General features: G+C 43.1%; 1 protein-coding gene across 4 annotated transcripts; it reads right to left on the minus strand.

Annotated features, from left to right (window-relative positions):
• Nucleotides 1-831: 831 nt before the first annotated feature.
• Nucleotides 832-22,647, minus strand: Ccp110 (centriolar coiled coil protein 110kDa). 4 transcript variants are annotated; one of them, XM_013011613.1, is made up of 15 exons: nt 22,561-22,647; nt 19,316-19,463; nt 18,409-18,537; nt 14,385-15,990; nt 11,795-11,922; nt 10,066-10,240; nt 9,399-9,538; nt 8,795-8,911; nt 6,852-6,953; nt 6,527-6,643; nt 5,911-5,984; nt 4,395-4,457; nt 3,737-3,796; nt 3,170-3,255; nt 832-1,190 (listed from the first exon to the last, which is right to left on the minus strand). In XM_013011613.1, the coding sequence occupies exons 2-15, from the start codon at nt 19,454-19,456 to the stop codon at nt 1,138-1,140; spliced, it is 2,991 nt and encodes a 996-aa protein (XP_012867067.1). In that variant the 5' UTR covers nt 19,457-19,463; nt 22,561-22,647; the 3' UTR covers nt 832-1,137. The 4 variants fall into 4 exon arrangements, with proteins under 4 accessions (XP_012867067.1, XP_012867066.1, XP_012867068.1 ...); XM_013011612.1 differs by having other exon boundaries at nt 11,795-11,925; XM_013011614.1 differs by lacking the exon at nt 3,170-3,255 and having other exon boundaries at nt 11,795-11,925.
• Nucleotides 22,648-23,717: the final 1,070 nt, after the last annotated feature.

The following is a 23,717-nucleotide window of genomic DNA, read 5'->3' on the forward strand; positions in this document are numbered from 1 at the left end:
TATGAATGCTGTATTTTCAAAATACCAGCAATTGTCTAAAATTCAAGGTAACAATATTGAACACACCCAGTCCCAATTTGAGGTGGGCATCACTGAGCCCTTTTTGGAAACTAAGGTAGTAGGGAGAGAGTCTGTCTGAGGAAGCCATGTTCCTTTGGAAACATTTTCTGGGCAATACCCAGTCTGAGCGATGAACTCAGCCTAAGCATCCAGGCCTTTCAGTGTGGGTGAGACTAGGCATCTCAGCCCACTGCTGAATTGTAAATTTAGGATCATATAGCCCTTTGTGTTCCTAAACCACTCAGCATTCAAGAAAAAGTTAAGTCAGGGACATAAAGTAGGCAGACCAGAGAAGCTCTGAGCTTCTGGGGAGCCCTGCATTCAGGAAGAGGCCATGCTGCTCCCCAAAAGATCCCCTGTACAGCCACTGCTTACAGACACTCCTTGACAAGAGCATGTGCTTCTGACCAAAACTGACACACATGTTTGCCCACATGATTATACCATAAGCCAAAAAATGAGATTCTGAGTATTCAAGTTTACAAGAATGAGAAAACAATAATTTCCCTTTGACTAGAGCAGTTTCTAATTCATGAATTAAGCAGTCAGTATGAAGAAATGAATGCAACTTACCCAAAGTGGAGCTGTGGCTCAAGTGGTAGAGTGAGTGCTAACCTTGAGCACAAAAGTTCAGGGACAGTGCCCAAACCCTGAGTTCAAGCCCCAGGACCAGCAGAGAGAGAGGAGAGAGGGAGGAGAGAGAGAAAAAAAACTTGCATATGGATGCAATTACCTTTCAGTGCTTACTTCTGATTTTCAGTATTTTTTAAAAAATAAATCCAAATGTCCTTTTTAAGTTACAAAAGGGTTCTCTGTAGACACCTGGGCACACAAAATATACTTTTGTTTGTATACGTTAAACACAGAGAAGAGACAATTACTAAACACTAATCTGTCTCCATCCACACCAAATGTTACAGGAGATGGGCAGTGAGCCAGCACTAGCCAGACCGACCAAACTATCAGGTGACTGCTCAGACCTTTGCTGTCACTTTGCGGGGATAAGACAGTCTTGGACAGGAAAACGACCTGGACAATTGTCCTCCCCTAGTTGTCACCCTAGTGAATGCTGTCTTCTTAAATTGTCGCAACATTTGGCCGCTTTCTTTGGGTTTTTCCTGCATATACTCCTAGAAACAGAACAAAATAGTCATTCTGTTAGAAATTCTCCATGACACCAGCTAGTGAGTGCTTACTGTCTACCAGGCCAGGGGCCAAGGGTGGGTATTCTCTACAGTGACCTTGAGGTGACTCCTGTCACCAGCCTGCCACCTGCCTCCACCCTGAGCCTGACCTGGCCATCCCAGTATGGATCTCCTCACTGGACCAGCCATACTACTTGCCTGCACGCCACTTCTTACTCTGCTTTGATGAATGGCTTTGGAATTTCACTACATACAAACTCTAGTCACACACAAAATAATGAATGAGGTGACATTTTAAAATGTATGACATCAAATTGAAATTCATCCTGAGTAAATGAAATAATTCTCCATGCTGTAGCATTCTTTAACACTTAGAACTCTGTCCATCCATCTGTCCAGGATGTGGAATGCCATCATGACAGAAGTCAGTTTTCAGAAGTCACTTAACCCAGACTTCAATCCTCATGTATAACTGACCAAAGCTTCATTCTACATTTGTTTAAAACCTAATTAATAATTGGAGCAGGAAACTAATTCTTTTCCAGAGCAATCATAGACTCTTATGTGCACTACTGCAGTGACAGTCCAGAGAAAACCTTGCTTCCACGCTCACTAACTGCACAGTAATTTGGAGCCAACTTCCTGCATGTCAGTACTGACATGGCTGCTGTGTCTGCCAGGCTCACTGCACTGCTGGCCAGCACCCCCATGGTGCTGGCTACCCAACACAAGCCTGCTCAGGAGTGACACATGCAGAGGTGAAATGTACGAGAGAGCATGAGAGGCCACTGTGACAAATGATGATATAAAACACTGTGAATGAATTCCAAAATGACTTTCCAACCAGCTAACACTGATCACTTTAATGTGTAATGCTACCTAGGGAAAGAGAACCTGGAATGTCTTGGCATCCCTAGAAGAACATGGGGTAGGGTCTAATTCTCATAAATGGTCATCTTCCAGATTGGCTCATAAGCCAGCAGGATCCACAGCTCCAATGATGGTCAAGCACAGTGATTTCAACAGATGACCTTGAATTACTCTTTCTGTGTGCAACATCATGAATTTTAGTTACCACATACCTGTGAAAGGCCAGCAGTGGCTTCAAAGTCACCACCAACAGCTTGTCCCCTCTGAGCACTTATGTGGGTGAGTGAGACAGCATGACATTACACATGCTGCTTGCTCTCCGGCCTGGAGGTCACTTACTCACACAAATTCCAAATTTTGCCTAATTGGTTACTAATGGGAAGATCAGAATTAAAGGTTTAATCTTCATTTGGTCTAGTGATTAATTTAGCTGCCTTTTACATGTTTAGAAAGCAGTTTAGTTAAAGCATAGCATTTTCAAGGTATTTTTTTTAATGGATCACACAATTCCCAGTGAGTGTAATCATACTGTCTTAGCAAGACACCTAATAATCATGGAAGCATTTGATTAGGAGCGGGCTGGGCTGGGCACTGAGGGGCCTCCTTGCCACCATAAGTGGATCTGAAATCACGGGTCCTCATGTAACCTTCAGCTGCCTCTAAGGAGGAAGAGAGGAGACTGCTCAGGCTGTGTACAGGACACAATGGCTGTAGTTTCAAGGAGGGAGATGCCCCTTCCCCCACAATGTCAGGTGCAGGTTCAAAGGCTCTGGGAGACATGCTGCCCTGAGCCCACAGACTGCTGAAGGCTCATTAGCTCTTCCTCTTTTAGAAAAGGGCTTAGGTTAAGCTTGGAAAATTCTAGTTTTTTTTTAAAAATAATAATATAATCATAATCATAATAACATATGTTTTCCACAGAATTACTCCAGATGTTAACATTGGGACTGCAGTTTCTGCCATTTCTTGGCTACCACTAAACACTAACACAAAGGATCTGACAGGAATGCCATGAGTACGCCCCGTGGTGGCAAGGAGGGATGCAGGTGGACCAGGCTTCTGTGAGATGGCTTTAGGAGCTGGCTTCTACACACCTGCAACAGGCGCTCTGTTAGGCACTCTGCTCTGGGAAGGCTTCTGTCTATTTTGCACACCCCCCTTCACTGATGTCTTAGGGGTTCTAATTGAATATAAAAACATTAATGAGTCACTTCCAATTCGAGTCTACATGTTCAAACTTCAAAGAAAGCCACCACCCCAAACAACAGTTCCAAGTCTCATGCATGTACATAGTAGGGCTATGCTTTGCTTCCGCATGCACGCAGTAGGGAGAGCCACACCTTGGTTCATGCTTTGTTGGAGAATCACTCTGATAAAGCTAAATTTATCACATGAATATTCTTAAATAATTAATAAGATGGTATGAAATGAAAAGCAAAACATGCTAATGGTATGTTGATATGGTATGATTAACTATGATATAGTACCCAACAGTACAGCAAGAGGACTATCTTTGAAGAAGAAGATTTGGAAGCTCTTCCCTGTGCTGTGAAATGCACCCCATTTGGAAGCAGTTGTCCCCTCTAGAGAACACAACAGTCATGGTTATCCCCCGAAGCCAGTCTCCACTGCTGTACATCCCTCAGGAGGGGCACTCTTACCCTTGTCTACTAAGCAGCCGATGAACAGGTGCATTCTGTCCTTGGTTTGGCTGGAGGACTCTGATAAAAAGAATTAAACAAATTAATTTGAAAGTATAGACCCCATGTTCCCCTCATTCTTTCAACGGATGAAAGATACCGCTGTTGAGGTTAGGAGCCATCTGTGCAATGATACAAGCCAATGTAAGCAATGAGCACCTATCAATATGGTACGTAAGAGTTTGGGCACCAAGATCCCATACCTTAGGAAGATAGGACCAACACAGACAATAACCCTAGTGCTCTTAGATCATTTACTTTTCTACCTTACAAAAACTGACTTTGGAAGCTTGAGAGAAGAAAATCTAACACATTTTAAAGTAGAAAATAGGCCAGCAATATTAAGCTAGCTTTCACAAGTACCATAGCCCCCAACACCACCCCCAAGACTTCAGACTGAACTCTCAAGACCTCCTGGAGACAGCACAGGAAGGCTCAAGGCCACCAACAGCACCAGGTAATCACAAATATCCATAATATGCCTGAATTTTTGCCACTCAGCAAGTCCAACTGACAGAAAGTAAAATGAACATAACAAAAAGGAGGCTTGGGACTCATATATGTTTCTTTTCTTTTTTACAAAAGAAGGCCTCTCACTGAGGTGAAGTGATTTTCTCACCTTGTTTCAGAAGGATTTTGTTTAAGTAGAAATCTCCTATTTGGCATTCCCATTTCAGCAGCCCTGACACAATATAAAAACAAGGACATAAATGATGTGCTCAGAGAAGAAAACATAGTTACAAACGTGAAATGGTGTGACAGATCTAGTCATTGCTCAAAGGTGGGTGTTCAATGGAAAGACTTGTATAAAACGTATCCGATACTACTTTCCAGAAAGGTTTAACAGATATTGGAGCACACCTTATACTCAGGTTTTACCCCAGGAAATCTTTGGGTATCAAAGGAAGAATACATCTAAATGACATAAAAATCAAATATTGAAGGATTAACTGATTTCTTTCTTTCTTTCATCAGTCATGGGCTTGAACTTACATCTGAGCACTGTCCCTGAGCTTTTTTTTTGTGTGGGGGGGGGTTATGGGGCTTGAACTCTGGGCAGTTGCTCTACCACTTAGCTACAGTGCCACTTCTGGTTTTCTGGTGGTTTATTGGAGATAAGAGGCTCAAGGACTTTCCTGCCTGGGCTGGCTTTGAACCGATCCTCATATCTCAACCTCCTGGTAGCTAGGATTACAAGTGTGAGCCACCAGCACCCGGCTTTTCCCTGAGCTTTCTTGCTCGGGGCTAGGATTCTACCACTTCAAGCCACAGCTCCATTTCCAGTTTTCTAGTCTTAAAGATAGTCTCGCTGGGCGTCGGTGGCTCACGCGTGTAATCCTAGCTACTCAGGAGGCTGAGATCTGAGGATCTCAGTTCAAAGCCAGCCAGGGTAGAAAAGTCCATGAGACTCCTATCTTCAATAAGCCACCAGAAAACCTGAAGTGGTGCTCTGGCTCAAGTGGTAGAGCTCTAGCCTTGAGCTGAAGATCTGAGGGATAGCTCCCAGGCCCAGAGTTCAAACCCCACGACTGACAAAAAAAAAAAAAAGATAAGAGTCTCACAAACTTTCTTGCCCAGGCTAGCTTCAAACCATGATCCTCAGATTTCAAACCCGAATAGCTAGGATTATAGGCGTAAGCCACCAGCACCTGGGAGGATTAACTGCTTTTTTTGTTGTTGTTGTTGGTTTGTTTGTTTGTCTGTCATGGGGCTGAACTATGGGGCCTGGGTGCTTTCCCTCAGCTCTTCAGTTCAAGGCTAGCACCCTACCACTTGAGCCACAGCACTACTTCCAGCTTTTTTATGCTTATGTGGTGCTGAGGAATTGAATCCAAGGCCTCATGCACTGGAGGCAAGCACTCTACCTCTGAACCAACTTCCCAGACCAGGATTAGCTGTTTTTAGGACTGCTTGATTAGCTACCAATTACAGGAGTTGACTGCTGACAAAATCAAGTAACTGATTCATTTATAAAGAAGAAGTCCAAACTTACCACAGATTTTAATGAATCTCTCTATATTATAAAAGAGATTTATATCAGCTGACTGAAGAAAAATTACATGTTTAGTTTTGAGTATACAAACAGCCCAACAGACCACCCACATTTGATGGTGAGGTGATATGGCAAAACTTACTTCATGAACTTCTTCCTGTCCAGAGACTTCTGTGTTGCAGCTGAAAGAGCCACACGGGGGCTTTTCATCTTATCCTTCAGAAAGAGGTGGGGGAGGGGGGAGGGTCTTACAGTGAGTCACCACTAGAACAATGCCCACCACACAGTGCAGCACAGTCCCAACTTCAATGTCATATTTTAACTTTATCTTTCCTTTATAACAAAAGTGATCTGATTCTAAATATTAAATATTTGAATTATTTTTCCCAACAATGTTGAGATCACTGACTGATCCACAGATCAATGACACAGTGACATATAGGATTTCAAATTAACCTGTAGCCTATTTTCTTTGCAAAAGGCCAAATCTACATGGCAAGGACAAGGAAATCCCAGCAGGAACAATTTTCCATACACCAGCTGCACACCTTCAAGGCTACAACTCCAAATGCAATCACAAAACCAGGAGGAATTTTCTCACTCTTCAAGTCTTTCCCATGTAGCTAGAGATCTCAATGTTGTTGGTGAACCTGGGAACTATCTGGGCTCAGGAACTGTTTGAAGAGGGCTAAGGTTCACAGAACTGAATGAACTATCAGCCCAGAAGCACCTCAGTCATCCAGAACCCACACACTTACCATCTGCCTGAGCATCTTCTCCTTGCGGGCCTCTCGGTCATAATGGAGAATAGACATTCTTTCAGCCGCATCCATTACAAAGAATATGTCATGAATACCATACAGGGCAGCTCGCAACTAGGTGCAAAAGAACAAAGTGCAGTTCAAAGATAGGAACATGAGGTGTACCATGCATACTTCATTCAGAGAAAAGCATTATGAAAGTTTTCACTGAGATCTATTTACAGTGATTAAATGAGGATCAAATACAGCACTTCCATTTCCAGGGCTCCACTTGTTCTAGAACTAGTGGGCTGCCTCTGGAAACATAGGGTGGGGCTCTCACCTGTGCTGACACTCTCTCTTGGAGGGAGGCATCCTGAGCTGAAACAATGCCCCTCTTTAATGGAGCCTCTGACTGGAAGCTTCTTATGAATTCCATGGTGTCCTGGAAAAACAACATACAAAAAAAGTCCTTTACAAACACTTCTCTACAAAGATTTGTGATTACCAGAGTTTCCTTTTGTTCTTTTCCTTGGTTGGTCCAAAATTTCCAGAAACACAAGTAAAACTATTACTAATTACATGTCAAGTACCACTTCCTTCAGAGCAGGAAAAGCACATTATCTGCTTCATTTGAGTAAGAGAGGGACAGGCACAGCCAGGGACTGTTGGGTCCTACCCCCCTGAGCAACAATGAACTTCCCCAACAGCTGCTGGAGCCCAGGCCAGCTGAGGGGCCTGCAGCAGCATCAGACCCCAAGGCCACACAGAATAAGATGGGCCTCCATGCCCCCTTTTCTACAAGGCTGAGAGCTGCAGGCCCTGGTGAGATGGCTTCAGATTACAGGGCTCACTGCAACACTACACCCTGAGTTTTTATGCAGGAACCTTTGAAATGCTCGCCTGCAAGGGACTTTGTATGAAGCCATGAATGCCAAATTTGGAGAAGAATCTTGAGAAGAAGAGGCAGGCAGGTGAGCATGTCAACCCATTTGGATTAGCACCTAGCTAATTAGCACCTAGGTCAGCACTGGAAGCAAGGTTCCCATGTGGGTGCCAGGCCTTGTGTGCAGACCCTGGGGGTCAGACCCCCACGGATGAAGCATAAACACAGCTATGCTGGAAGACGTCCTGTATGACAGCAGAAGAGAGGAGAGAAGGGTACCATCTCAGGCTCCAAGCAGCAGCTTAATATGGCCAGGTAGGGACAGAGGCTGTATGAGGACAGGAAGGAGGCAGGTGCCGTACCACCAGTCGCTAGACATCTAAGTGTGCACATGGTAACAGTGACTGACTTCTGCTCAGAAGTGTGGAAAGGACCCTGTGCTTTGTCCACTCTGGAGTAAACGTTTTATCACCTTCTCCACATTCGTGCAAAGCAGTTCTTACATGACAGCAAGTTGTCACAAGTTGTCACAAGCAGCAGGAACTATGACCTTTGCTCACACCGGTGAATTAACATCAAAGCACTTATAGTTGACCACCTACCCAAAACCCTACCCACATCATGCAGGCCTACAGTGGAATTCCTGGCTGTCCTGTGCACACCTTCTCTAAGACACTAGGCCTGTGAGCTGAGACACACAGGAGTAGGGGGAGTGGGGAACTGGGCAGGAATGAGGGGAAAGGTTACAATGCCTATTTGGGGAATAGGGATGCCTTCACCCCTGAAAGGAAGCACAATCATCTCAAGAGGAATCCTCCCTTCTGTGCATTCTCCAGAGAGGTAAACAAGAGTCTGGTACTAAACTGAGGCCCAGATTAATTCTAGCATCTTTATGCAGCCTCTGAAGATGCCAGCCATGCAAACAACCCTGGCCAAGTGCTTCTCATGAGCTTTGCTCCTCAGCCCCAGGGTCACCAGTCTGCACCTCTCATGCGCTCTTTGTGGGCTGTACAGGGATCCTCAAGCACTTCTGGCACACAGTGCTTTGTCTTTAGAGTATCTTAGACAGAAGTCTAGCCTTCTTCATCACTGACTGAAAACATTCATGACAAATGCTGTGATGCTGGCCACCAGCCATTTCAAAATCAGTGGACTGAGGCAGAAAGATCTTGAGTTCGAGGCTAGCCTGGGGCTACACAGCAAGATCCTATTTCTTTAAAAAAAAAAAAAAAAAGTAACAAGAAAAACAAAACAAAACTGAGTAAGCCCAACAATCAAACTTACAAATTTCTGGTTTCACAGTAAGCAGAAAGTGTCTGATCTAAACTCTAAACTAACATCAGCTCATCTATCGACAAAGGGCTGATGGAAACTGGCATGGCAGTGAAACACAATCTTACTTTTACGGTCTGCCGAAGCTGCTTCAGCTTGTCTGTCTGCATCAACCTGCGGGTAAGAAATCCCTTTGCCACCGCAGTTATCTTGTTAAACTTCGCTTGGACTTCAGGACTAAAAACCTAGAAGAAATCAGAGAGACACGAGCATTTTTAAGAATCTGAGTACCAGCGGGGTGCTGGTGGCTCACGCCTGTAATCCTAGCTATTCAGGAAGCTGAGATCTGAGGATCAAGGTTCAAAGCCAGCCCCAACAGGAAAGTCCATTAAGATTCTTATCACCAATTAACCACTAGAAAACCAGAAGTGGAACTGTGGCTCAAAGTGGTAGAGCACACTAGCCTGGAGCAAAAAGAGCTCAGGGATAGTGCCCAGGCCCTAGAGTACAAGCCCCACAACAAGAACAACAAAAAAAGAAAGAAAGAAAGTCAATTGTTTTCCTTATTCAGTTTCTCTATGTGTTTGCTCTGTGTAGTTTCATCTGTACCAAAAACTCCACTATTTTATATGTGGCAAAAATACTAATGCTCATTTGTACCGCCTAAAATAGTGAAGCTACTAAAACTAAGATCAATTGGTAAATAGCAAGCCATGCATCAAGTGTGCCCACCTGAGGCCACCTAGCCTGGGCCCTTCCGAAAGGCCGTGTCACCGAGCGCTTGCTCATGCTGCTAGCTGATGACCCCCAGAGGAAGAACGGTGCTTCATTCGCAGAGCCAACGCTGTACTGTAGGGCAGAGTTTGGGAAACCTAGAAAAACACAGCATTGCACTTGCTGTCATCTAATCGGAATACACAAAGCATCCAAACATACCCTGTGCCAGTCATTAAGAACCACATCTGTCTCCAAAACCGATCCTCATGCACACTTAAAATATTTACGGACTCTAAGCTTGTGCGCCAGATGGATCTATTGAGTACAAACAGCATGTCAAGATAATTGGTGCTGTGAAGATAAGCCCCTATGGGCACTGGGGAATTAGAGGAAATCCAAGAGCACCCAGGAGAGGTAATGTGTTTTCATGGCACACACTGCCTGCCACACGAGTGAATGGCTGGCATGGTTCTCTAGCCGAGGCAGAGCTTCCTTGCCACCACCTGCCTCAGCTCTTTCATCCACTCAAATTTCACTCCATTTCATCCTCTCTGGCTATTAAGCAGCTGGCCCACAGCAGAGGGAGGGTGATGTAGAGAAGGCAGGCACAGTCCTGAAGGTGCCAGAGGAGACATCTTCCTGCAGAGTAATGTTTGCACGTGGAATGGGCTTAAGCACTCACCAGAACTGTTTGGACCGCAAGTTCGGAACGAGTCCACCTGGGGCAGCACTGATTCTAGCAAGCCAGAGTCACTTCTCTTCCTCCACTCCAACTCCGCTGCAGCGCTCAGGCTCGATTCTGAGACCTCTGCTGTCATGGCTTTCTCTTTTAACACTTTCTCCTGTTCTTCTATTTCCTGGAGATTAACCATTTACTCTTAACATGCTACATCTCATTTAATTGTATCCCCAAGGAGTATCATTTCAGGCCTAGTCAAAAATACCCGGACTTAACAGGAATTAAGCTTTCCTCCCTCAAGTAAACTTATGACAACTTAGATTTTTAAACAGGCATTATTTTTGCAAAATCTGTTTTTCAGCATTGTATTTTGGTCGGTTGTGGGGCTTGAACTCTGGGCCTGGGAGTTGTCCCTCAGCTCTTCAGCTCAAGGCGAGCACTCTACCACTTGAGCTACAGCACCACTTCCAGTTTTCTGGTGGTTAATTGGAGATAAGAGTCTCACAGACTTTCCTCCTGGGGCTGGCTTTGAACCGTGATCCTCAGATCTCAACCTTATGAGTCACTAGGATTACAGGTGTGAGCCATCAGCACCCGGCTCAGCATCTTTAGCAATATTAAAATCTTTGTCTTTAGCAATATTAAATGTCTTTAGCAATATTAAAATCTCTGAATTAAAGATGCAGAGGAAAACAAAAAACAAAAAAATAAAGTTGCAATGAAGAATCCTTTTAATAAAACAATTACTTTTAGATAAAAATCTAAATTTAAACATTTTGACAATAAAAATACTATCCATGCTGGCCGCTGGTGGTTCATGCCTATAATCCTAGCTACTCAGGAGGCTGAGATCTGAGGATCTCGGTTCAAAGGCAGGAAAGTCTGTGAGACTCTTTTTTTTTTTTTTTTTTTGTCGGTCGTGGGGCTTGAACTCTGGGCCTGGGCGCTGTCCCTCAGCTCTTCAGCTCAAGGCAAGTGCATCTACCACTTGAGCTACAGCGCCACTTCCGGTTTTCTGGTGGTTTATTGGAGATAGGAGTCTCATGGTCTCTCCTGCCCGGGCTGGCTTTGAACCGCGATCCTCAGATCTCAGCCTCCTGAGTAGCTAGGATTACAGGTGTGAGCCACCAGCGCTCGGCTATGTGAGACTTTTATCTCCATTTAACAACCAGAAACCCAGAAGTGGCGCTGTGGCTCAAGTGGTAGAACCCTTGCCTTAAGCTGAAGCACTCAGAGACAATGCCCAGGCCCAGAGTTCAAGCCCCATGACCAACAACAACAAAATGCCATCGATGGCCAACTGCCAGTGGCTCCTATCTATAATCTATCTATACTCAGGAGGCTGAGATCAGAAGATCTCAGTTCAAAGCCAAAGCCAGTCCAAGCGTGAGACATTAATCCCTAACTAATCACCAAAAAGCTGCAAGTGGAACTGTGGCTCAAGTGGTCAAGCATCAGCCTTGAGTAAAATAGTCAAGACCACCAGGCCCTGAGTTTAAGCCCCAATACTGTATACATGCATGCACACAGACACACACACACACACAAGACACCAAGACACACACAGACAGACAGACAGACACACACACACACACACACACACACACACACACACATCCATGAATCAAAATCAGCAACCCCCTTAGATTAAAACATATAGGGGAAAAGAATTATAAATATGCTACCCAGTCTCCGCTCACTCCATGGCCCTGTGCTCTAGCTAGCCCCTCACCTTTTGCAGTCTTTGCTGCTCCCGCTCCTGCTCAGCGATGAGTAATGACAACTGCTGGGCATGCTGCTCTTCTAGTCTTTTCCGCATTTCTTCAAATGCTAACATCTTACTTCTTAGGATCTCCTCACCTTCTGAAAAGAAACGTGTCCCCTCAAAATCAGAAAACTCCCTCCAGGTCTTACCTGATACCCCACAGTACCCATTTGGGTTATGCTTCTGCCCAGAGGAATACTGGACCTGACCCAGCCAGGTCACCAGTGGGAGCTACATCCCACCTGCCACTCCCTCTTCTCTCATGCCAGCCAATAAGGAAAGATGCATCTCCACATCTTCCACCAGGAACCAGTGAAGCCAAAATGATGTATCCAGGCAAATTCCAGCCTCACAGCTTCAAGAAGTTGACTGCAGTTCACCACTACCCTTCTCCAATATCTCTGCTTTTGTACCATGTGGACTTTTTGGTATTTTTATTTATTTTCTTGGGGTGGGGTGGTGGTCCTGGGGCTTGAACTCAGCCTTGGTACTGTCACTAAGCTTTGTCACTCAAGGCTGGCCCTCTACACTTGAGTCACACCTCCATTTCCAGCTAGTTAACTGGAGTGTCACAAGACTTTTCCACCTAGGCTGGCTTCAAACTGATTCTCAGATCCCAGCCTCCTAAGTTGCCAGAATTACAGGCTTGAGCCAGCAATACCCAGCTTTATCCCTTGTAGTTTTGCTTTGAATTTTAAAATTTGCTTAGATAGTTGAAAAGTTTTCTCATCTTGAGGTTCCAAAAAAGATTGGCTTTTAAAATTCTAGCTATTTTAGTTCCTAAGATTTTTTTAAAGAGATTATCATGACTTGCAAGCTGATACACAGAAAGCAGGGAACCACCCACACTGAAGTACTGAGATACTGAGTATCTGTATTGATGGATCGTCAAAGCAGCACTCTAAATAATGACTTTATTGAAGACCAGTGTACTGTGGGATAGTATCCAACTGCTAGAGGCTTCCTATAATTTGTTCCTAAACACATGTTATCCAGCCTGCCTTGTAGTTCTTCCTATGCCAGAGATCTAAAACCTTCAACAAGAAAGGAAAAAGCTCCTCAGCTCCACTGCTCCACTGCCTAGGGTCCTCCAGACACTGTCTCAAGAGCTCAGCGGGCAGCCATGGCACCACCAGTGCCTCTTCGTCCTTGCTGGAAAAGCCCTACTCTGAATACTGGTCAAAGCAGTACCAGAACCATCAAGCTGGCAACTTTTCCTATTCACAGAAGCAGCTGTGGATCCAAGTTGGTGCCCCAATTATCAATTGTTTTATTAGAGTTCTCTTAAAAGCATTCTGCCCTAGCCGGGCGCTGGTGGCTCACGCCTGTAATCCTAGCTACTCAGGAGGCTGAGATCTGAGGATCGCGGTTCAAAGCCAGCCCAGGCAGGAGAGGCCGTGAGACTCCTATCTCCAATAAACCACCAGAAAACCGGAAGTGGCACTGTAGCTCAAGTGGTAGAGTGCTCGCCTTGAGCTGAAGAGCTGAGGGACAGCACCCAGGCCCAGAGTTCAAGCCCCACGACCGACAAAAAAAAAAGCATTCTGCCCTAACCTTATAACTTTTCTGTAAATGCTAAGAACTTAATTTACTTCATCTCTGCCTTCCATATCAGGAATGAAGTATAAACTATGACAAAGCTGTTTATGGAACTAAATGCAAAAGAAATATGAAATCAAGGGCTGGGAAGGTGGCTCAGTGGCAGAGCGCTTGCCTTGCATGCCTGAGGCCCTGGGTTCGATTCCTCAGCACCACATAAACAAAAAGAAAAAAGCCGGAAGTGGCGCTGTGGCTCAAGTGGTAGAGCGCTAGCCTTGAACTGAAGAGCTGAGGAACAGTGCCCAGGCCCAGAGTTCAGGCCCCATGACTGGACCCAAAAAAAAAAAAAAAAGAAATATGAAATCAAGTTTATCAAGAAAGAACTATTCTTCAGCATTATTTGTGGTGTTTCCTCTAAGTGCTCACCAAAGGGCTACGAACAGGAAGACCTCATTACAAGTCGAAGAGCAAACAGGCAAAAACATTAGAAATCACAAACCAAGGAAAGGTGTCACAGCAATAGCTTAATTAAAATGTTATACAAGAATTGTTTTTCTCAGTCATTAATTTTTTTCTGTAATACCAAGTGGACTATGAAAGCTTCATCATTAATTTTAAATAAAAAATCCTTTAAGGGCTGAGAATATGGCTCAGTGGTAAGAGTACTTGCCTAGCATGAAACCCTGGGTTCAATTCCTCAGTACCACATACATAGAAAAAGCCAGAAGTGATGCTGTGGCTCAAGTGGTAGAGTGCTAACCTTGAGTAAAAGAAGCTAAGGGACAACACCCAGGCCTGAGTTCACAAGCCCCAGGACTGGGGGAAAAAAAAAAATCCTTTAAGAAAACTTACCATGTGGCAATAAATTGTCACTTTTTAGCGCTTTCTAGTTAAATGAAATTAAGCACTCTTATGAACAGATGAAGAGAACCATTTTTACTTTGCCAAATGCCAATTAAAAGTAGTATAAGAAAGTTGCCACTTTCTTGGAAGATATTAGATGCATCCCTTTCCTTACCTTTGGTGCTAGTATCTAAGATTTTGTTCTTGTTAATGTAGACAGGTCCTCTGGGGTATCTTTTTTCTGGCAAATGTTGCCTTTCCTGCTCAACCATTCCTGTTGTTACTACATAAGGGTAGTTTTCCTTTTGCAAACTTTCAATGTCCAAATCTAGTCTCCGCTTAACTTTTTCAAAACTGTTATCCAAAAGCTGTTCATCTGCACAGGGCACTGTAGGTGTGGCCACCTGCTGTCTGGAGCTCTTGGTTTGTGTCAGTAAGGGAGATGGGTGTTTCACATCATAAGACTTATTCAGTTCCATTTGTGAATTCCAGCCCTTCTCTGGCATCCCAGCCAGCTTGGGCCCACTTCCGGCTCCTAAGCTGTGACTTCCTAGGCACTGACTGGTGGCACAGGGCTCAGGTACCTCAGGCACTGCAGCACAGCATGCCCCGCTCTCACCAGATGGCATCTGGCCTTCCACAGTACCAAGTCCAGGAGTAACTCTGTCTTCTAATTGAGTTCCTAGAGATGGACACAGCTGACTTGATTCACCCACAGCCAGATCCTCTGTGGCTTCGGATGCATTCTTGCTGATATAAACCTTGCTTGAACACACCCCTGCTATATCACTTGGTAACTTTGGCACAGGTCCTGTTCTTTTGTCATCACTGACTGGAACAACTACGTCCACTGCCTGCTCTTTGCCCTTAGGACTTAATTCACAGGCATTTATTGGGTTATTGATAAGAATATGACATGCGGATAATGGCCTGGAACGCCGCCGATGCATTTTAGGACTCATACTTGGCTCTGGACTAGGCAATTTGGCATATGAACCTGTAAGACTTTTGATGACATTGTTTTCAGTAACAAAAGTGGGCCTGACTTTAACATCACACTCAGGATCCGGAAGAGAGGGACGGCCAGGTCGGGCAGGCGCATCTCCTTTAGAAAAGTCAGCTAAGGTGGAGGTGCTCAGGCTGCTTGCCGGAGAAGAAGCACCTTGAAGGAGAACATTGGACTTATTAAGGCTTGGTTTGTCAGGAATAAGGGAGCCACAGTGCTTGCCTGCCAGTGGGGTCTTGTCCTTCACACAGGCACCGGCTCTAGCAGCATCATTCTCCTTGTCTGAGTGACTCTCACTGACACTCCTCCTATCACCGCTCCTCAGGCTGCGTCGACACTCCTCCCTCTCTAGAAATTCCTTTGATTTTTTCATCAAGTTCTGCAGACTCATGATGTAGGGATCTGGGGTCCTGACCTCCGCCAAAAGCAAGGGATCTTGCTCTTCGTTGGTTGAGAACAGACCATCGGAAATGAGAGTGTCCTGGAGGGGTGTTGAGGTCTTTGGAGAAGCTTCATTTTCTGCAGGGCCAATATCTGAACCATCACACTGCTTCGGAGAATTAACTTCTTCTGCATCTCCAGCTAAATCCATTCTGTTAGTTTTATGCTGGTCCTCATCATCAACTGGCAAGATTCCAGGTATGTTTTCAAGCTCTGCTAATGTAGAGCGTTCAGCAGGCCTGGATAAGCTATTTGGGAAAGCAGCAGGAACATTCAAGTCTTTGACTTCAGTCTCCCAATCCTCAAAGTCACTGGCATTAGGTGCTTTTCTAACCTGAAAAAGGACATAAAAATTAGTATGTCTCCACTGTACAAAAAGTCTCTGATTTCATTATTTTTATCAAATAAAATGGAAACTGAAGTTTCAGAATACTGGCATTTCAAAACACAAAGAATGAACTGTTTCCACATTATACCAGGAGGATCAAATTTCTATAAAAATAGCTATTGGTTATCCTTTTTATTGAAAGAGGAAAAAGAAAACTGTCCAATCTAATACAAATTGGAAACTCATACCACGCGCATATTTATGTACATACATGAGAGAATATACAAATATATATTTGAATATATATTTGACCTCAGAATTAAAGTATTTTCCTTAACTCTCTTCTGCATTATTATTAATATTACTAACTATATTCCTCTTAGGACAATATCATCTATGGAAAATAACATGCAATAAATATCAAAGAAGTAAATGCCTTACATAAATGATTCCCTCTTTAACAAACTTGCTTAGGACACAGATTAAACAGAAAATAATTTAGTAATATGACTCTTGCCTCCCACATGCTCATGCCAAAGTTTCAAGAAAAATCCCTACAATAAGGCAAATCTGTAGTAAATAATAGTTCATCCAGTCTGGCACCAGTGGCTCACACCTATAATCTTAGCTACTCAGGAGAATAAGATCTGAGGATTGAGGATCAAAACCACCTGGACAGACAAATCTGAGACATTCTTACCTCCAATTAACCAGCAAAATGCTGGAAATGGAGATGTGACAAGAGGTAGCATGCCAACCTTGCGTGAAAAAAACAAGGAAGAGCAGAAGCCCAAGTTCAAGCCTCAGTACCACCACAAAAAAAAAAAAAAGAATAAGAAAATGTGTTTATACTGAGATTTGGCACAGGTCCTGAGAGAAATCACTACAGAATTATCATGTGAGTTTAAAGTCCAGAATCTTGAACAGTAAAAGATTTTGGGGTTGTTTTGTACATATGGCCTCCTGTCTCACCTTACAAATCCCAGATGCATAGTGGTCTCCAGTTAGTATGCAGTGCGCAGCACCAGGTGTACTTAGTAGCCACTCAGGACCAACGCACAGAAAAGAAGGATGGCATTCACCAAGCCACAAACCTGCTCAGAGGTTTGGCAACAATAATACTGCTCACATTTCCCATCTGTCATACTCAGCAGATGCTTTTGTAACAATGAAAGTGAGCTTTGGTTAGAGAAGCTCAATTTTTTAAAAAATCTATCATTGATTTATAGGTAAACCCAGACCCCTGAAATCTATGTGTACTATATGAAATGTCTCAATACAGTGACCTTTTTTAACAAAAAGTGTTTGGACTTAATAATAATTTTACTACTGTATTTTATTAGCTGAATAATTGGTATCTTCTCAATAGATCAAGAATATGTCATTTTTTGCAATTACAGGAAATACCTAATAAGTCAAAAAACTATCTTTTTATTAAGTTTATACATTATACTTTTCAATATAATATGCCAAGCCCATATTACACACAACATACAGAATTAAAGGGATACCTAAGATTCATAAATACCTGTCACCTGGTAGAAATCACAAAGACAAACAAACCCTCAAGATTGTGGCAAAAAAAAAGTAGCCAGTAAATAGTGTAATGTGTGGCAAAATGATATATTCATCAGAACTCATTTGTTTTCTTTTTAGCACAAAATAACCCAGACCTAAAAGCAAACTGTACACACTCACGTTAAATAGAAATAATTGTAAATGGAGGGACAAAGAGTGAACAAATGCAGCAGTGGTACTCACTAGACACTATGTTGAAAATGAACTAAACAACTTGTGGGTAGGGATGCGAGGGAAAAACTGGGGGAAAGTGAGGGAAAGGATGACATGGTCCAAGAAGAAATGTACTCATTACCTGACTTACACAACTGTAACCTTTCTGTACATCACCTTTATAATAATAAAAAAATTAAAAGTAATGATAATTGTAAAAAGTGTAGATGTTTTAATGATTCCAATTTGAACTAAGAATGTAAGTAGGCAATTCTATTTACTCTACGTTGTAGTTTGCATAACTAAAAGCAAGATTTTCAGAGAGAAAAAGAAAAAAAGAAGAGCCGTTATTTACTTTGGCAAAGAAAGAGGTCCTTTAGTCGATAATCTGATGTGGTCAGATGTTACTACAATGGCCAATTCTATCATTTTGCCACTGAAAATTCAACGCTTTTAAAGTCATAAGACATAGACAATGAGCAATTATATGAAGTGTATAGCTCCACTGTCTAAGTACCCTCTGATTCAAGTACTGAGGATCACCCTCAAGCAAGTAAATTCTCTCGAGTAACAAAAACGGAATGACACAAATTATAAAGCTTCCCAAAGGTAACAGTTGAAGCATCTCAGTAATTAGTGAAGTACAAATATAGTCTCAAATATAGTCTTATTTCTAAGGTTTGGATTACACACCTGAACATTTTCAAGAATCTCCTGAACACGCGTCAATAAAGCTTTCTTCCTAGTAACCTGCCTTCTTGCTTCTCTTTCAAGTGCTTTCTGCTTTTCTTCTTTTATTTCGTTTCTCTTCTCAAGGTTAAGCTGTAAGATATCATAAATGGGTAATTATTTTTCAATGATGAAAACAATAATCAGGAAGTTTTTTTTTCAATTTTATCAGAACAATTACATCCATGTGCAACAGATAAAACTAATCAAAGCAGAAGGAAATCTGACTAGTGGTTGGGTGGTTCCAGGCATGGACCATGGAAGACCTCTCTGTGCTGAGAACACTGTGTATGTGTCACATAGGCGTGTGCCACAATTCACTCAGGACCTATGCATTTATGCATTGCACTGAGTGTAAACTATTCTCAATTGGAAAAGTTAAAGGGGGGAGGGGAAACAACTGCTTACTTATCAAATGTCTAAAATAACCAGAGATAAAATTCGTTATCTTAGTTTTTCATTTAGTGAGGTCTGTGTTCTAACATCTCAGATTTTTCTGATTTTCTAATCAGTGTGCATGTTGCCCCTTTGCTGCGTCACTAAAAAATAAAAATAAAAAAAGAATGATAAAAGAAACAAGACCAGGCTAGGCACTGGTGACTCACTTAGCTATTCAGGAGGTTGATATCATGGTTCAAAAGCCAGCCCAGGCATAGAAGTCCATGAGAAACTTATCTCCAATTAAGCACACACACAAAAAAAAGCCAAAAGTGGAGCTGCAGCTTAAGTGGCAGAGTGCTAGCTTTGAGCAAGAAAAGCTCAGAGATAGTGTCCAGGCCCTAAGTTCAAGCCCCAGAACTAGCTAGCATGTGAGTATGCAAACACATGGGTTTTTCTGTGAGTGGTTTGCTGTCAGGAGAAAAGACGTTACCAGTGGAGAAAGCACAGCCACTCCATGGAAGCGAATCAAGGAGACACTCGGGGACTGTGCAGGCAGGAAGCTCTCTGTGGCCAGGGATGCTTCCTGCAATCTGGCAAGAGCCTTCTCACAGAACTCCTCATACTCCTCCATCTTCTCACTAAATAAAATTAAAATGTTATTTTTAATATGCTGTCAAAACAAACTTTAACTATTTGGTACATTGTGCAGAACACAAACTACTCCATGAATTTATAAACCCTGGGTAGAACTAGCCTTCCCACAATTGTTGTGGTGATGGGTAGCTAACAAAGAGACAGAACAAACCCCAAAACCATCCAGACAGGACTTGCTTCACATATTCAAGTGCTATGGACAGTTTTGCAATCTCTAAATGTAACTAGTTTAGAAAGCACTAAGAATTCATGGAGCAAACTTCTGGGAGGCAGCTTCCGACCATTTTAGTCACTTCAAGATTATAAAAATAGAATATTCTGGGGGCTGGGAATGTGTCTTAGTGGTACAGTGCATGCATAGCATGCATGAAACTCTGGGTTCGATTCCTCAGTACCACATAAACAGAAAAAGCCAGAAGTGATGCTGTGGCTCAAATGGTAGAGTACTCAGGGACAGTGCCCAGGCCCTGAGTTCAAGCCCTAGGACTAGCAAAAGAAAAGAAAGAGAGAAAGAATATTCTGCTTTAATAGATTATTGTTTTATCTATTCTGCACATAAAATATAGTATCATACAAAAGTAGAAATGCTTCTCAACAAAACAGAAAGCACTTAAAAGAGTCCATTTAATTTTTTTTGGGGGGGGGTCAGTCGTGGGGCTTGAACCCTGGGCCTGGATGCTGTCCCTGAGCTCTTCAGCTCAAGGTTAGCACTCTACCGCTTGAGCCATAGCATCACTTCTGGTTTTCCAGGGGTTAACTGCAGATAAGAGTCTCACAGGCTTTCCTGCTTTGAACCATGATCCTCAGATCTCAGCCTCCTGAGTAGCTAGGATTACAGGCATGAGCCAACCAGGGCCTGATCAAGACCATTTAATTTTAAAAACTATTTTCCTATAAGGATATTCTAAGACCAATGCATCTCAAGATTATACTTTGGCTCCATCAACACCAACCCACTCATAGGTAGAAAAAAGAAAGCCTATTGGCTTTGAAAGTAATTAATATATGGTTGTCTTCTTGAAAATAACAAACGCAGCTGGGCGCTGGTGGCTCACATCTATAATCCTAGCTACAGTGGCGCTGTAGCTCAAGTGGTAGAACGCTCGCCTTGAGTTGAAGAGCTGAGGGACAACGCCCAGGCCCAGATTTCAAGCCCCACGACTGAAAAAAAAATATATATATATAATCCTAGCTACTCAGGACGCTGAGATCTGAGGATTGCGGTTCAAAGCCAGCCTGGGCAGAAATATCCATGAGATTCTTATCTCCAATAAACCACTAGAAAACCGTTAGTGGCACTGTGGCTTAAGCAGTAGAGCACTCGCCTTGAGCTGAAGAGCGCAGGGACAGTGCCCAGACCCAGAGTTCAAGTCCCGCGACCGACAAAAAAAAGGAAGGAAGGGAGGAAGGGAGGAAGGGAAGAAAAGAACAAATGCAGTAACTTCACAATTTCTGGGGAAATTTGATGGTAGCTATGAAAATCCCAGTTACCTCAAGGATTAGCTACCACATGCACCATTACGCAGCAAGCACTCCCTGTGCACTGATTGCCCATTCTCTCAGCATTATGTGTGCCAATGACTTTTAAATTGACAGAGAAAACCAACAAAAGGGGCATTATGAGAGGCACAATAGCAGGGGACTGATAAACTGTACAAACAGAAAACCTAATGCAATACTGCTCATTTTATATCTGAAAACAATCAACTATGTAACAAAAAAAAAGACTGGGATATCTAATTCACATGGGGGATATACAAACATGAAACAGAATGTGCAACTGTCCTAGGCCTTCGAGTACTTTAAATTTTACTACATTGTGTGTCAAGGACAAATTATAGTATGAGAGAAAGAAGAACATATTCAGAGCTATGGCCCGGAGAGGATAAAAAAGTTTTGCTATTTTCAGCACTTTTAACAATAACAAAACTTCTTCTTACCATTCCATCAACTATAATTATATCTATGTGCATTAGGTAAAGAGAGACCTTCAACAAATGATTCTCTAGTTACAAAAAAAAAAGTAAAACATGCTCTTTCCCATCTAGCAAGGTAAGAATGGCTGCCACCTCTGCAAGACTTGATTTCAGGACCCCCAATCCTTTGCCATCCAAGAGTGGAGGATACTAATTTCACACCTACAACAGTGGAACATGTCCAGACCTAACTTAAAAAAAAAAAAGTAAAACACTTTGTGCATAACCATTTTTTACTGTAGTTTTCTATTCTAGGTGTCTATTTTATTCTACCTATATCATGATAGCTTAACAATCAGAATATGTAGAAGATACAAGAAAAATTTTAGTAATTTTTTTGGTCTTGCATTGTAGTATGAATCCAATTCACTTTGGTGCATGCTAGGCAAACACTGTACCACCGAACTTTAACACAAACAATACATCAAACATTACAAAGAATGCAAGTTGATTACTTGTACAAACCATGTACAGCTATACAAACCAAGCATGTAATACAATTGTAAAAGACTGGCAACTTTAAGGAAATAGGCTGTGCTTATAGCAATAGTTCCACTATTTTCGCTTAACAACCTCATAGACTCATTTCTCTTAAAAAAGCACTTGATATCCTATACTGCTCATGTCCAGTGATGGATTATTACAAACCATTTGGCATTAACCAGCCAAATTCAAGGCCACTGTACTAAGGGACTATGAAAAAGACCAAAAGATCTTGGCACAGATTTGGATCTCCTCCTCCTCCCCCTCCTCCCCCTTCTCCTCTACTTCATCTTCTTTTTTGCCAGTCATAGAGCTTGAACTCAGGGCCGGAGCACTGTCTCTGAATTTCTTTTGCTCAAGGCTAGCACTCTACCACTTCCAGCTTTTTCTATTTATGCGGTACTGAGGAATTGAACCCAGGGCCTCATGCATGTTAGGCAAGCACTTTACTACCAAGCCACATTCCCAGCCCCAGACTTGGACCTTCTTTATCTTCAATCTTAGCTCAGATGTCCCACCCTCAAAGGGGTCACACACATACCCCACCATGAGTCTTTTCTAAATGAACCCTACTCACTCACTAGCACACTACCCAGATGCTTCCCAGGTATCACTTACTTACCACTATCTGAAATTATCTTGTTTATTTCCTTGGGTTTTGTCTGTCTTCTTCCTCCATATGAACAGGTACCTTCTCAGTCACACACAATAGGCACTTGATCAAAGCATTAAATAAATGAATTAGGGTAATTAGTTCAAACAATAATGTAAGCTGGGAGAGGAAAAAGGAAGATAGTGGCCAAGTGCTGGTGGCACACACCTGTAATCCTAGCTACTCAGGAGGCTGAAATCTGAGGATCATGGTTCAAAGCTAGCCCGGGCAGAAAAGGCCATGAGACTCTTATCCCCAATAAACCACCAGAAAACTAGAAGTAGCGCTCTAGCTCAAGTGGTAGAGTGTTTGCCTTGAGCTTTAGAGCTGAGGGACAGTGCCCAGGCCCAGAGTTCAAGCCCCACAACTGATCCCCCCCCCCAAAAAAAAGGAAGACAGTGATAATAGGCAGCAATGAGCCTAATAGGGAAGAATGGAATTCAGAGAATGGTAGCCTCACAGATGAGAACCTGGGACCTCTAAACCAAAAGGTAGCCACTTAAAGACAGTAGTCCAATGGCATGACTAAGCAAGAGGACTCTTTCCCACATCACAATTATCACTGGAAGCAAGATTTTAAGGGAGCCTTGACTACAAGGCCATCCCAACCACAAAACTCCTGCCCCATACTTTAGAGGCAGGCATTACTAGTCCACTTGTATTAATGTCAGGGGTGGCAGGCTCAGACATGCCTGGACTTTCCCAGTATATCTGAGGTAGGGACTGACCAACCCTTGTCCAAATGAGCCTTTTGGCAAACCCGATGGGCTCATCCCTTTACTCTTTTGGAAATGGTCAACATAATGCAGACTCAGATCTAGCTGCTTCTCTTTTTTTCTTTCTTTTAACCCATCATTTCTCCCAAAGGCATCAACTTCTTATAGTGGCAGTGAAGGGGGGGGGGGAGAAAGAGCTTTCTCTCATACAGGTGCAATCTGGTGTTCCATCATGACAAGCCAGGTACCATCCCTGCACCTGTTTTCCTCTACCTGTAAAGCCGGGATCATCAGGATACTGCTCCCAAAGAGTGGGGAGGCCGGGTGCTGGTGGCTCACGCCTGTAATCCTAGCTACTCAGGAGGCTGAGATCTGAGGATCGCGGTTCAAAGCCAGCTCGGGCAGGAGAGA

Source organism: Dipodomys ordii, unplaced genomic scaffold (genome assembly GCF_000151885.1).
Source record: "Dipodomys ordii isolate 6190 unplaced genomic scaffold, Dord_2.0 Scaffold14, whole genome shotgun sequence".
Classification (NCBI taxonomy): Eukaryota; Metazoa; Chordata; class Mammalia; order Rodentia; family Heteromyidae; genus Dipodomys; species Dipodomys ordii.